Raw genomic sequence first — 16,068 nt, forward strand, 5'->3', positions numbered from 1 at the left:
GGTCCACCGCTCTCTCTATGATCTGCACTCTTTCACACAGAGGGTGGGTTAGTTCTTCTAAGGCTCCATTCACACGTCTGCAATTCTGTTCCGCATTTTGCAAAGCGGAATTGCAGACCCATATATTTCCGGTCCGCAAAATGCCAGTGTCCGTGTTTTGCGAATCTGCAAAACACACTACGGACGTGTGGATGGAGCCTAAGGCTAAGATTCGATCCTCTGTGTGGCGAGCTCTGTCTCTGAGTTGTTGCACATCATGGCGTAGTAGGCACTCTCCACTCTCACCTCCTCAATCTTGCCCGTGAGCAAGGTCTGGCAGGAGGTAATGGCGACCAGGAGCTGATCATAGGCAGTTTTTAAAGTAAATTCAGGTTCCTTTGGCTCCTCTGCTGCAATCTGTTGCGCTGTATGTTGTCCGTGTGTAACGGGGGATTGTGGTGTGGCAGAGGAAGTGGTGCCATGTTGGGTCTCTTGCCTAGCGAACTCTTTCAGCTTTTCTGCCGCTGCCTGCAGCCACCGTCCACGCTATGATGACTGAAGGATGGGTGCCAGGATAGTAAAGGATGTGAAATGGGAGCCGGAACTGTTCTCAAGCGCGTCCAGACATGCCGGCAGTTAGCCATGCCCGTATCAATACAACAACTTTATAAGGGTACTTTCACACTAGTGTCTTTGCTGGATCCGGCAGGGTCCAGCAAAAACGCTTCCGTTACTGATAATACAACCATCTGCATCCGTTATCAACGAATCCAAATGTATTATCTTTAACATTGCCAAGACGGATCAGTCATTAACTCCATTGGAAGTCAATAGAGGACGGATCCATTTTCTATTGTGGCAGAGAAAACGTATTTGTCCCCATTGACTTGCATTGGGGTAATGCTGGATCCGTTTTGCATCCACATCCCAGGATGGAAAGCAAAATACAGCGGTTTGCTCTCCGGTCTGGGAACGCAACTAAACGGAAAATAATGCATTTTGGAGCGCTCCGTTCTGTTCAGTTCAGTCTTGTCCCCATTGACAATGAATGGAGACAAAACTGAAGCGTTTCTTTCCAGTATTGAGCATCTATGACATAACTCAATACCGGAAAACTTAAATGCTAGTCTGAAAGTAGCCTAATGAAGTTCCCTGGTGTCACATCACTCCGGTCTGTCTTGGAGCTGGTTACAAGAACATTACCAAGATGACCTCCAAGGTGGCTCACAGCTGTAGGTCTGATCTGTGTATGGATTTTACGGGATAAAACAGATGGAGCTTAATACACAGATTGAGGGTGGTGGATCTAGATACATTCAATACTGTAGTTCATGTGTAGGCTGGCAGCTGGGAGTCTTCTCAAGAGGAGTCCATTTAGGACCATTTTATACCCTTTGTCTTCTTTTTGTCATTTTACACAGCACTCGCACTGTGTATGTACAGTAAAATACCGCACACCGCCATGTCACTTCTATTGGTCCTGGTGATCAGGAGACAGATCATGTGAACACTGGTATGTCCGTGAGTTGCATCATGTAAAAGATAAAATAGAAACTGAAATAACAGTTTGTGTGATTTGTTAGTTACACTGTGAGCAATGTGCGGCCTCCTCCGGTGTGACAACCGGTATTATACTGCTGACAACCTACATGACCTTCAGGAGACGCTGCCACATCCCATAGGCCTGGATTTGGGCTCATTATGAAGGGATTTAGTTACTGGACATATAATTAGCTGGAGAAGAACATTTCTGGTATCATCTTTATTATAATATTAGACATTTCCTTATCTTCTGTAGATCAGTGATATTACCCATAAAGCACCAGGAGACGCTCCTAATACCAAACCTCTGAAGACGTCTTCTTCACAAAAGTCTTTTTATCTGCTAATCACAGAGGAATCCGGCTTCTTCTAAGTTTAGTAAATTATCTCCTTATTTGGTTTCTGCTTTTTCAGTTTTCTTATGGCTTCCTTCTCCTCTTCAGATAATCCATTGTACTTCAGACTAGAAGAGAAAACAGCGCCCCCAGCATTAGTGAGGTTGTATTGTGAGGTTTCCTCCTGACATCAGACCAGTCAGTGAATTGATCTCCTGAACATGTGTTTTGTAAAACTCCCCTTTGGTTTAGTGCTCTCATTAAAGGGGTTCTCCGGGAATTAAGAAAATGAAAATACTTAAATATTACTTTGTTATAAATATATTCCTAGATACCTTTTATTAGTTATAATGGCTCGTTTTGTCTGGGGAGCAATCATTCTGAAAAATAAAATGGCCGCCATCCTATTAGTACACACAAAACCTGTCCTAATCACACAGGAGGGCAAGTTACTTCAGAGCAGTGAGCCAAAGAGCTGCCTCATCTTCTATGAGCCTGAATACAGTGTAATATGATTTTCAGCTAAATCTCGGTAGAAATGGAGTTCATGAGGAGGCATGAAGTACAGAGAGGAGGGAGGGGGTGATGTGGATAATGAGCAGCAGCTCTTGTATGCAGTCTCCGTTACCACAGTCTGTCCTATCGGTCCTTCATGTCTCCTCATGAACTCCATTCCCACAGAAATTCAGTTAAAGTTCTTATAATCTGTATTCAGGATCCTAATCCCTGAGAGAGGAGGATGAGGCAGCTCTTTACCTCTGTGCTCGGAAGTTACTTGTCCTCCTGTATGATTAGGACAGGTTTGTGTGTATTAATAGGACAGCGGCCATTTTGTTTCTCCTAATGATTACTCCCCAAACAAATTTTACAATAAAGTTAAATGTAAGTATTTTCATTTTCTAAATTCCTGGAGAACCAGTTTAAGAGAAACAAAATCAGTGTCTTGCAGGTTTGATACCTTTTAATCGCTAACAAAAATAGAAGTAATAATGTTACAAAGTGAGCTTTCGTGACACCACCAGTCCCTTCATCAGGAGTACTACAAGAATGTATGAAGAGACAGCACTATATATCCAATAAGAACAGAGACATGGGGGAATGAATGGACATAGTGGGGGCACCAGGTCTCTGAGATAACATCAATTCAGAGACCATAAATCTTTCACACCCCTCATCTGTCAGATAATTAAGGACTCATTCGCAAGATCTTTAATATTCTGTTGTTTTTCAAATGTCCCTTCCTCCCCCCATGTCTCTGTTCTTATTGTTTCCTCATACATCCTTGTAGGACGCCTGATGAAGGGACTGGTGATGTCTGGAAAGCTCGCTATGTAACAACACTGAATCATCGTTTGCCAGCAGCAGATCAAGATTACAATGCACGATCTGCCACCGACCGATGAGTTTTAATTCTGTTGAAAGATTCCAATTACCCGGTGACCGAGCGTTATGCGGTAATTGGCAGCAGTATTAAACCTCATTCACACGTCTGTGTCCATGCTCAAATCTGTGAAAAGGTTATCTAGGATGGTCAATGAAAAGATGCCTCGGTGAAGGATCAGTTTGTCTGTTTTTTGCTGTCCGTGTGTCATTCCTGTTTCACAGACACTGTGCAGCTGAAAAATTATTTTCTCGCTCGTATAATTAGGAGACACAGGAGACAATTGGTATAGCTGCTAGCACTAGGGGGTCACACTAAGCAAAAAAAGTGTTAGCTTCTCCTCTCAGCTATACCCCTAACGAGCTAGTCAGTTTTAGCTTAGTGTCTGTAGGAGGCAGACCTTCTTGTTTTGCAGGGCACCTATCCATCATTTTTATTTATTATTTTAGTTTGTTATTTTACCTTTTTCCGCTTTAGGCATGGGAAACAGACATCTTGCCTCTCTGTTTTCCCTGGTAGGAAGGCCGGTGTCGGTTCCCCTCACGGCCCGACCTCCCCCAATAAGGCAAAGTGGACCAGGGCAGCCCAGCTCCCCTGCATCTCGCCAGCCGTGGGATCACCTGCATTTCTGCAGTCCCCCCTCCACTCCAGCCTTTCTACCACCTCGGTGCTAGCGGCTGAAGAGGTGACCCTACTGGTACCCCGAGGAGGGGTGAAGAGAAGAAGATCTCCCCTCTCCATTCCTCTCATCCTTCATTCACCTCCTGGCCTGGGTTTTCTCCTCTTTATTTCACCTAGTGCTTGCACCTCTCCTCCCCTCCCTCCTCTCCTAGGTATCGCCGCGTCCATAAGAATCTCCTCTATAAAAATATCCCATGACCTAACCCCCCAGATTAACACGGTTAAAAAAAAAAACCGGTGCCAAAAATGCAATTTTTGGCACTTTTCCATTTCAATCCGTTTTTTCCGGTAACAAAACAAGGGTTAACAACCAAACAAAAGTTAAATATTTATTACCCTGATACTGCAGTTTACAGAAATGCCACATTTGTGGTTGTAAACTGCTGTATCAGTAAAAGGGAGGCCGCAAAAGGAAAGGTCCGACATGGTTTCTGGAAGGCCGATTTTGATGGCCTTTTTTATTGACACCATGTCCCTTTTGAAGCCCCCCCGATGCCCCCCTAGAGTAAAAACTCCCTAAAAGTGACCCCATCTAAGAAACTACACCCCTCAAGGCATTTAAAACTGATTATACAAACTTTATTAACCCTTTAGGTGTTCCTCAACAGTTAATGGCAAATGGAGATGAAATTTCAGAATTTCAATTTTTGGTAACCTTGCCTCACAAAAATGTAATATGGAGCAACCAAAAATCATATTTACCCTAGAAATAGTCCCCATAAAAATGCCTCCTTATCCCGTAGTTTCCAAAATGGGTGCATAAGGGGGGTTGAAACCGGACACTGTGTAAATAAACCGGTCCATAAAAATCAGCCCTCCAAAAACCAAACGTCGCACCTTTCACTCTACGCCCCGCTGTGTGGCCTTACATTAGTTTACGGCCACATATTGGGTGTTTCTGTAAACGGCAGAGGCAGGGCAATAAAGATAGTCTTTTTTGTCTGTTAACCCTTGCTTTGTTAGTGGAAAAAATGGGTTAAAATGGAAAATTAGACAAAAAAAAATAAAATTCTCAAATTTCATCCCCATTTGACAATAACTCTTGTGCAACACCTAAAGGATTAACAACGTATGTAAAATCTGTTTTGAATACCTTGAGGGGTGTGGTTTCTTAGATGGGGTCATTTTTGGGTGGTTTCTATTATGCAAGCCTCGCAAAGTGACTTCAGACCTGAACTGGTCCCTATAAATAGTTTTTTTGTAAAATTCAGAAAAATTTCAAAATTTGCTTCTAAACCTCTAAGCCTTGTAACATCCCCCAAAAATAAAATATCATTCCCAAAATAATTCAAACATGAAGTAGACATATGGGGAATGTAAAGTCATCACAATTTTTGGGGGTATTACTATGTATTACAGAAGTAGAGAAACTGAAACTTTGAAATTTGCTAATTTTTCAAAAATTTTTGTAAATTAGGTATTATTTTGTGCAAAAAAAATAAAATTTTGGGACTTCATTTTACCAGTGTCATGAAGTACAATATGTGACAAAAACAATCTCAGAACGGCCTGGATAAGTCAAAGCGTTTTAAAGTTATGAGCACTGAAAGTAACAGTGGTCAGATTTGCAAAAAATGGCCTGGTCCTTAAGGTGAAATAAGGCTGTGTCCCTATGGGGTTAAAACTTAAAAAAAACAACATACAAGCTTGGTGTCGCTATAATGATAGTACATGGGGATTACATTACAGTTTTTAAATATACCTATGAACTCAGTTGAAGTTGCTGAAACCACTCCTATCAGGTTAAGGAGCCAATAGTCTTTCCTTAAGGAACACCCCTTTTGTGATGTCATGTCTGCTATATATGTGAATGTATTTTTAAATAAACAGGGGTCTTGCTCAGGGGGATGAGGAAGTGCTTTCCCATGAAACCATCTAGTATGTCTGGTCTCATTATGAAAGCTGTATGGCATGCACATACTTATACTTCTAATTGATTTGGAACCACACAAAGAATAAGGAAATCGTATGAATTGCGATTTCAAATGGCATCCCTGCGTGGGCAGACAGCTTGCATAATTTCCGATTCAAACGCCAGGAGAGGACTTACGCAAAACCATCAGACAATGTCATAAGCTGCAGCAAAGGTAAGAAGCTTTAATTCTTACAACCTCCTCTGAGTCTTTTGCCCAAGTGGATTCTCAAGAGTTAAATTGGTGTTATCGCGATAGAAGGGTTCAAATTATAGCTGATCTGTCCGTTAGAATGAAAGAACCTGTTGAAATATTCCTTCTTTGTGTGGTAGGACATGCTGGAACTAAACGGAAGTTGTTAGACAGCTGAGTCGGATATCCTGTGACATATAATTGGATCCCAGCCAGCCCAGAAAGGGTTAACACCAATTATCATAGGCGATTGGATGTTATTAAGATCCCGATGAATGGACCAGGGGTCTTCACCAAGAGATATTGTGGGCTCGATACTATTATATATCGTTTGATCTTTGTGCAACTGCGCTTAAGTTAGCGGGCTCGATAATAAGAGATCGTTTGATCTTTGTGTAACCACAATAATGGGAAATTCTAATGTTGCAGGACAAAGTGAGGAGATGTTAACAGCAGCTTAGTTGATGAGAGAAAGAGAAGGAAAAGTTTCAGTAACTAAGTTAAAATCGTTCATGCATGCAATTGGTATGCCTGAAACTGGAAGATTAAATAAAAGGTTGTGGAAAGTGTATTGAAGGAAAAGAGAAGTTGGTTGAAGGATAATAATAGGCTGGTGCAAGCTGAGTTATGGTGGAAAGTGTATATGGAAGTGACTGAGATAAAATTGAAGTAAGTTGGAGAAATTAAATGAGCAGCATTTCTTAATCCAAGATGGAGGATTTTGAATCCTATGAGGAACAAAAGAAAAAAAAAACATGTGGCATCCCTTCCCCCACCACATCTGCTGTAACTTTTTGGTTCTTGTAGTTCCACAAGAACATTTCCTGTTTTCTCTCTGCAATGTGCTATCAAAAAGAACCCCTGCCATCGTGTATTCACATCCCCCTCCTGTGCTCAAGAATTTAACCCCCCCTCCATAAGGGGGTTGGGGGTGAGGGGGCTGGTAATTGATAATGCATCTGCAGACTGTGAATATACTAATGTGCGTTATCTATAGATCTTCCAGAAAGGGCTCTAGCATTGGATTAGATCCATTGATGTTTGCAAATAACCTTTCCAAATTGTATGTTTCACTAGTTAAGAAAGTGCCCGCAGTGATTGCCCCATGATGCCAATTGGAAGTGTCCAATCCTATCAATCTAAGGTTTCACCCATTCTTAGTCCTTATTCAGATATGAGTGAAAGTGTAGGGATATCTGCATCATTATATGATGTCTGACATCTTCCACACCCAGTAGTAACATCAATTTTGCCATGATGAATAGAATTCCCATGTTATTGGTGAGATTTGGAAAATGTAGTCCAATGTAGAGCTGGGGATTTAATGCATAGTGAAGATCATTGAGTCTGGGAGGAAGCGTTTAGGTCATCAGTAAGTCACATTGTCTGAATATGCAACAGGACAAAGAGTGTGGAGAAAGATTTCACTAGACTCCAGGAAAGCTGAGTGGATTTTGATTTTTTAACTTACTTTAGCTATGCATGAGAAAATCCTAAGTGCTGCCTTTGTGGATGATCTTAAGAATCATCTGGAAAGGTCTAGTGTTGGCTAGGCTTGAGAGAAGTTAATTTTGTCCCTCCATTTTGTTAAAGTTAAATCAAACAAAGGCCTAAGGCGAGGTGGCTGCCTATTAGTCCTCCCCACTAGAGGGGGGAAGGAAGACTTTGTATGTACTTGACCACTTCCTCGCCCGTGGGAGGAGCTACAAATGTTCAGCATTTAAATGCATCGCCCATAGGGAATTAACAATACAGAATCAAATGCTTTATCCCTATTATCTATACAATCCTTAGGATCTAATTCCATTGTGTCATGCATTTTCATAAGTGTACAGTCTTATCTGAAAATATTATAGTTTAAATATCAATGCTCATTGCATTTAAGTGTAAAGTCAGATTGAACTAAAGTCTAAAATCTTTTCTGTAGGATTGAAATAGGCTGAGATGAGTTCATGCTGAGTTCAATTTGGATAACATGTTTGTAACGGACATAGAGTGTATTGTCTCTTAACCTGTTCAGGACACAGGGCATACCGGTACGCCCTGATGTCCTGGTACTTAAGGACACAGGGCGTACCCATACGTCCTGTGTAGTTCTGATCACTGCCGAACGGCCGGCAGTGATCAGAACGGGGTGTCTGCTAAAATTGATCAGCAGGCACCCTGTGACAATGCCTAGGGGGGTCCTGTGACCCTCCCCCCCCCCGCATTGCCGATCGCTACTAACCGCAGGTCAATTCAGACCTGCGGTTTTTAGCGCTTATGCAAGTTTCTGATCCCTGAAGTCCGTGACCGCAGGGATCAGAAACCTCAAAGTGCCCATATTTTTGAAAGTTAAACCCCCCCCTCCCTGCAGCCCTCTGTGTTTTTGTGCCTGCGGGGGGGGGGGGGATTGCAGGCAGTGCGGGAGGCGGGCGGCAGTGTGGGGGGGTGGGCGATCGCCCGCCCCCCCATTTATTTTCAGGATGGCCGAGCGGCTGAATCAGAGTGTCAGCTCATTGCTGACACTCTGATTCAAACGGCTGACATCTGTGCAGATGTCAGCCATTTGAACCTCTTCCATGCCGCAGTCCGTAGGGACCGCTGTATGGAAGTGGTGATCAGGGAGGGAGCTCCCTCCCTCTCCCATTGGGGGGCTGCTGTGCCTTTGCAGCCCTCAGACAGGATGGTGTCACAGAGGGAGGGAGCTCCCCTCCTCCCCCTTCTCCGTCTGCTCAGTTGTGGTAGACAGGGAAGGTTCCCATGGCAACAGGACGCCTTCTCAGGCATCCTGCTGTCCATAGTAGTGCTGAACAGATCTGTGCTAAAAGCAGAGATCTGTTCAGACAAAGTGTAAGTGAAATACAGTACAGTACACTATATAGTGTACTGTACTGTATTATACAGATATCAGACCCACTGGATCTTCAAGAACCAAGTGGGTCTGGGTAAAAAAAAATGTGAAAAAAGTAAAAAACAAACAAAAAAAAAAACATTTATCCCTGATTAAAAAAATAAATTATAATATATATATATATATATAATTCCCTACACATGTTATATCACCGTGTCCATAACGACCTGATCTATAAAACGGTCATGTTACATTCCCCGCACGGTAAAAGCCATAACAAAAAAACCAAACTTTTTTTGCCCACCTTACTTCCCAAAAAAGGTAATAAAAGTGATCAAAAAAGTCGTATGTACGCCAAAATAGTACCATTCAAACCATCGCCTCATCCCGCAAAAAATGAGCCCCTACATGAGACAATGGCCCAAAAAATAAAAAAACAATGGCTCTCAGACTAAAACATGATTTTTTTGTTTCAAAAATGTTTTTTTTTATGTTAAACGCAAAAATAAATAAAAAAAGTTGACATGTTAGGTATCGTTGCGTCCGGAAGACCCTGCTCTATAAAAATACCACATGACCTAAACCCTGAGGTGAACACCATAAAAAAATAATAATAAAAACGGTGTCAAAAAAGCAATTTTTTGTCACCTTACATCACAAAAAGTGTAATAGCAAGCGATCAAAAAGTCGTATGCTCCCCAAAATAGTGCCAATCTAACAAAATGGTACCCAACCTGAGACAATTGCCTAAAAACTGAAAAAACTATGACTCTCAGACTACGGAGACACTAAAACATGTTTTTTTTTGTTTCAAAAATAATATTGTGCAAAACTTATATAAAATATCATATGACCTAACCCCTCAGATCAACACTGTCAAAAAAATAAAATAAAAACTGTGCTAAAAAACATTTGTTTTGTCACCTTACATAACTAAAAATGCAACACCAAGCGATCAAAAATGTGTATGCCCCCCACAACGGCGCCGATCTAACCGTCATCTCATTACGCACAAACCTATACCCTACATAAAACAATTGCCCAAAAAAATTTAAAAACTATGGCTCTCAGACTATGGAGAAACTAAAACAAGTTTTTTTGGTTTAAAAAATGATATTATTGTGTAAAACCTTAATAAATAAAAAAAAGGTATACATATTAGGTATTGCTGTGTCCGTAAGAACCTGCTCTATAAAAATATCACATGATCTAATCCCTCAGGTGAACAACGTAAAAAAATAAAAATAAAATGGTTTAAAAAAAAGCCATCATTTTGTCACCTTACATCACAAAAAGTGTAATAGCAAGCGATCAAAAAGGTATACGCACCCGCATCATACCATTAAAACAGTCATCTCATACTGCAAAACATGAGACCCTAACTAAGACAATCACCCAAAAAATTTAAAAACTATGGCTCTCAGACTATGGAGACACTAAAATGATTTTTTTTTTTGTTTTAAAAATTATATTATTGTGTAAAACTTAAATAAATTTAAAAAAGTAAACATATTAGGTATCCCTGTGCCCGTAACAACCTGCTCTATAAAAATAGCATATTATTTCGTTGCAAATAATAAAAAATTAAAACTATGCCAAAACAGATATTTTTTGACAAATGTTCAATTTTAATCCATTTTTTCCCGTAACAAAGCAAGGGTTAACAGCCAAACAAAACTCAATATTTATTGCCCCGATTCTTTAGTTTACAGAAACACCCCATATGTGGTCGTAAACTGCTGTATGGCCACACGGCAGGGCACAGAAGGAAAGGAATGCCATATGGATTTTGGAAGGAAGTTTTTGCTGGACTTGTTTTTTGACACCATGTCCCATTTGAAGCCACCCTGATGCACCCCTAGAGTAGAAACTCCAAAATGTGACCCCATTTAAGAAACTACACCCCTCAAGGTATTTAAAACTGATTTTACAAACTTTGTTAACCCTTTAAGTGTTCCACAAGAGTTAATGGCAAATGGAGATGAAATTTCAGAATTTCTATTTTTTGTTCCTTTGCTTCACAAAAAGTGTAATATAGAGTAACCAAAAATCATATGTACCCTAAACTAGTACCAAAAAAACTGCCACCTTATCCCGTAGTTTCCAAAATTGGGTCACTTTTTTAGAGTTTCTACTCTAGGGGTGCATCAGGGGGCTTTTAAATTGGACATGGTGTAAATAAACCAGTCCAGCGAAATCTGCCTTCCAAAAACCACACGGCGCTCCTTTCCCTCTACGCCCTACTGTGTGCCCGTACAGTAGTTTACGACCACATATGGGGTGTTTCTGCAAACTACAGAATCAGGGCAATAAATATTGAGTTTTGTTTGGCTGTTAACCCTTGCTTTGTTACTGGAAAAAAATTATTAAAATGGAAAATCTTCAAAAAAAGTGAAATTCTGAAATTTTATCTCCATTTTCCATTAAATCTTACGGAACACCTAAAGGGTTAATAAAGCTTGTAAAATCAGTTTTGAATACCTTGAGGAGTGTAATTTCTTAGATGGGGTCACTTTTAGGGCGTTTCTACTGTAGGGGTATATCAGGGGGGGCTTCGAATGGAACATGGTGTAAATAAACCAGTCCAGCAAAATCTGCCTTCCAAAAACCACACGGCGCTCCTTTCCCTCTACGCCCTGACGTGAGGCCGTACAACCACATATCGGGTGTTTCTGTAAACCGCAGTCAGGGCAATAAATAGAGTTTTGTTTGGCTGTTAACCCTTGCTTTGTTAGTGGAAAAAAATGGATTAAAATGGAAGATTTGGGAAAAAAAATTGAAATTCTGAAACTTCATCTCCATTTGCTATCAACTCTTGTGGAACACCTAAAGGGTTAATGATGTTTGTAAAATCAGTTTTGAATACCCTGAGGGGTGTAGTTTTTAGGATGGGGTAACTTTTGGGTGGTTTCTATTATGTAAGCCTTGCAAAGTGACTTCAGACCTGAACTGGTCCCTAAAAAGTGGGTTTTTGAAAATTTCTGAAAATGTTCAAGATTTGCATCTAAACTTCTAAGCCTTGTAACGTCCCCAAAAAATAAAATGGCATTCCCCAAATGATCCAAACATGAAGTAGACATATGGGGTATGTAAATTAATAACTATTTTCACAGTTATTACTATGTATTGTAGAAGTAGAGAAATTAAAAGTTAGAAATTTGCAAATTTTTCCAAAATTTTGGTAAATTTGGTATTTTTTTTATAAATAAAAATAAATCTTGTTGACTCAATTTCACCAGTGTCATGAAGTACAGTATGTGACAAAAAAACTATCTCAGAATGGCCTGGCTAAGTAAAAGCGTTTTAAAGTTATCAGCACTTAAAGTGACAATGGTCAGATTAGCAAAAAATGGCCAAGTCCTTAAGGTGAAATAAGGCTGTGTCCTGAAGGGGTTAAAAATTATTGTGAGCAGATGTGAGGTATCTGTTAATGCTATGATGGGTCCTACAGACATGTGTCTGTGAGAGAGACAATGTATTATTTTACTTCATTACAAAGTCATTAGGGAAGTCTACTTTATAGGAAGCAATGGGTGTGTGAATGTCCCATTCATGTCTTCATAATTATATTCTATATGTTCCTGTGTGGTGTATTTAAATTTGCAACATATCTTAGGGCTCTTTCACACTTGCGTTGTTTTCTTCCGGCATAGAGTTCCGTCGTCGGGGCTCTATGCCGGAAGAATCCTGATCAGGATTATCCCCATGCATTCTGAATGGAGTGAAATCCGTTCAGGATGCATCAGGATGTCTTCAGTTCCGGACCGGAACGTTTTTTGGCCGGAGAAAATACCGCAGCATGCTGCGCTTTTTGCTCCGGCCAAAAATCCTGAAGACTTGCCGCCAGGCCGGATCCGGAATTAATGCCCATTGAAAGGCATTAATCCGGATCCGGCCTTAAGCTAAACGTCGTTTCGGCGCATTGCCGGATCCGACGTTTAGCCTTTTCTGAATGGTTACCATGGCTGCCAGGATGCTAAAGTCCTGGCAGCCATGGTAAAGTGTAGCGGGAAGCGGGGGAGCAGCATACTTACCGTCCGTGCGGCTCCCGGGGCGCTCCAGAGTGACGTCAGGGCGCCCCAACCGCATGGATCACGTGATCGCATGGCACGTCATCCATGCGCATGGGGCGCTCTGATGTCATTCTGGAGCGCCCCGGGAGCCGCACAGACTCTAAGTATACTGCTCCCCAGCTCCCCACTACTACTATGGCAACCAGGACTTTAATAGCGTCCTGGCTGCCATAGTAACACTGAAAGCATTTTGAAGACTGATCAGTCTTAAAATGCTTTCAGTTCACTTGCGTTTTTCCGGATCCGGCGTGTAATTCCGGCAAGGGGAGTACACGCCGGATCCGGACAACGCAAGTGTGAAAGAGGCCTTAAACAATGAATGATTTAATCTGTCATCTATGTGTAACAGTGTGTCGATATATACACTCACCTAAAGAATTATTAGGAACACCTGTTCTATTTCTCATTAATGTGATTATCTAGTCAACCAATCACATGGCAGTTGCTTCAATGCATGTAGGGTTGTGGTCCTGGTCAAGACAATCTCCTGAACTTCAAAACTGAATGTCAGAATGGGAAAGAAAGGTGATTTAAGCAATTTTGAGCGTGGCATGGTTGTTGGTGCCAGATGGGCCGGTCTGAGTATTTCACAATCTGCTCAGTTACTGGGATTTCCATGCACAACCATTTCTAGGGTTTACAAAGAATGGTGTGAAAAGGGAAAAACCTCCAGTATGCGGCAGTCCTGTGGGTGGAAATGCCTTGTGGATGCTAGAGGTCAGAAGAGAATGGGCCGACTGATTCAAGCTGATAGAAGAGCAACGTTGACTGAAATAACCACTCGTTACAACCGAGGTCTGCAGCAAAGCATTTGTGAAGCCACAACACGCACAACCTTGAGGCGGATGGGCTACAACAGCAGAAGACCCCTGCGGGTACCACTCATCTCCACTACAAATAGGAAAAAGAGGCTACAATTTGCACAAGCTCACCAAAATTGGACTGTTGAAGACTGGAAAAATGTTGCCTGGTCTGATGAGTCTCGATTTCTGTTGAGACATTCAAATGGTAGAGTCCGAATTTGGCGTAAACAGAATGAGAACATGTATCCATCCTCTGATGGCTACTTCCAGCAGGATAATGCACCATGTCACAAAGCTCGAATCATTTCAAATTGGTTTCTTGAACATGACAATGAGTTCACTGTACTAAAATGGCCCCACAGTCACCAGATCTCAACCCAATAGAGCCTCTTTGGGATGTGGTGGAACGGGAGCTTCGTGCCCTGGATGTGCATGCCTCAAATCTCCATCAACTGCAAGATGCTATCCTATCAACATGGGCCAACATTTCTAAAGAATGCTATCAGCACCTTGTTGAATCAATGCCACGTAGAATTAAGGCAGTTCTGAAGGCAAAAGGGGGTCCAACACCGTATTAGTATGGTGTTCCTAATAATTCTTTAGGTGAGTGTATATATCATTTAGGATGTCTATTTTATGCCATGTATATTTCACTGATTGGATATAACCTTAAGGGGTTAAGAAAGCATTAAAGTTATCTTCCTACTAATTGGGTTTCATTAAGAGAGCTGAATATTATTAGCCAGCCATGTAGGCAAGTTATTGAACCCGGATGTCAAGTAAAAGGGCCCATTGTCCATTGTCCCTAAAGAAACAGTAGAGGATAGTGACTCCAACATGTCTACATTATGGGTAATTAAAAGTGTCAGGAAGAAACCCTTAAAGGGGTTGTCCAGGTTCAGAGCTGAACCTGGACATCCCTCCATTTTCACCCCGGCAGCCCCCCTGACATGAGCATCGGAGCAGTTCATGCTCCGATGCTCTCCTTTGCCCTGCGCTAAATCGCGCAGGGCAAAGGCATTTTTCTGAGTTCCGGTGACGTACCGGGGCTCTCTATGGGGCTGACAGGAACCCCGGTGACGTCACCGGCACTGATGGGCGGGATTTGGCTCTGCCCTAGCCAGTAAAACGGCTAGGGCAGAGCTAAAGCCCGCCCCTCAGAGCCGGTGACGTCACCGAACACACTGCTGGGCGGAAGTTACCGCCCGGCAGTGTGTTATTGTAAACACAAGAGCCTGTGCCCTGCGCGATGTAGCGCAGGGCACGGGAGCGCATCGGAGCATGAGATGCTCCGATGCCAGGCTCAGGAGGGCTGCCGGGGTGAAAATAAGGGTATGTCCGGGTTCAGCTCTGAACCCGGACAACCCCTTTAATACTGATGTATACTGGAAAGGTTAAAAAGGTAATGTGACCGTATTAATAGGCATTTAGAATTAATGTTGAAATTGTTATGTGGTACAACAGTGCCATCTAGAGGTAGATGGACGATATTATATTATTTTATAAATTGTTTTCTCAAGCATATCAAGGGTTAAGATTACATCATAGTAGTATTAACATATGTTACACCCTCCTCAGTTGATTGGGAGATCATAATCCAAGAGGAGGTAACGTAAGATATCAGGGAGGTTAAGTATTGCTGGATAGGAACATAGATGGAGATCAAACCATCAGAAGAAAGAAAAGATCCATAAAGGATATCAAAAGAAACTTGAATTATATTTTGACCACTAGAGAACTCATGAGAACTGGTCCCATCCGAAACTCTGTCCATCCTTGACTTGGTAATGTATATTATTTATTGCTTGTGATATTAATAAGATATTCCTCTCAGCATATAGTCAAGAGTTCCCATACTGTGGGAACGTATAGTGTTAAACACCTCCCTAAATGCTAGTTGTCCTCTTAGCAAAGATGCATATTGCTAATGGGAGATTAGACATTATCTGAGTAGAGGAAAAACTCTGGGAAATTATATTTCCATAGTCTGAGTAGCCGAGTAGGATATAATATCATATTAATATCATTTATATTTTTGATTGTCATAGGCTGAGACAGAGTCAAGGGACAACATTTATTGTTCTTGTATTAATCTGTATTTTGTCATGTTATAACCTGTTGGTAAACAGAAAATCCTGACTTTCTCTTGATGTATTAATTATTGGTCGGTTTGATAAAGATATAGCATTTATATCTTATCTTATGTAACTTTAAATAATTCTGTGCTGGTAAGAAAGTGATAGTGGGTTACACCACCATCTAGTGGTGGTTTGTTGGTACTGCATCAATTTGTCTCTCCTTTGATCTTATGTCTGTTTTATATTGGATTTTTACTA

General features: G+C 41.4%; 1 protein-coding gene across 1 annotated transcript in view; it reads right to left on the reverse strand.

Annotated features, from left to right (window-relative positions):
* Positions 1-204: 204 nt before the first annotated feature.
* LOC122921382 (NACHT, LRR and PYD domains-containing protein 12-like) overlaps positions 205-16,068 on the reverse strand; it is a 131,656-nt gene continuing 115,792 nt past the window's right edge. Inside the window, exon 9 of the mRNA XM_044271359.1 lies at positions 205-339. Coding sequence (XP_044127294.1) covers positions 205-339 — 135 coding nt within the window. The remainder of the gene's footprint in view (positions 340-16,068) is intronic.

This window comes from Bufo gargarizans, chromosome 11 (assembly GCF_014858855.1).
Source record: "Bufo gargarizans isolate SCDJY-AF-19 chromosome 11, ASM1485885v1, whole genome shotgun sequence".
NCBI classification, from domain to species: domain Eukaryota; kingdom Metazoa; phylum Chordata; class Amphibia; order Anura; family Bufonidae; genus Bufo; species Bufo gargarizans.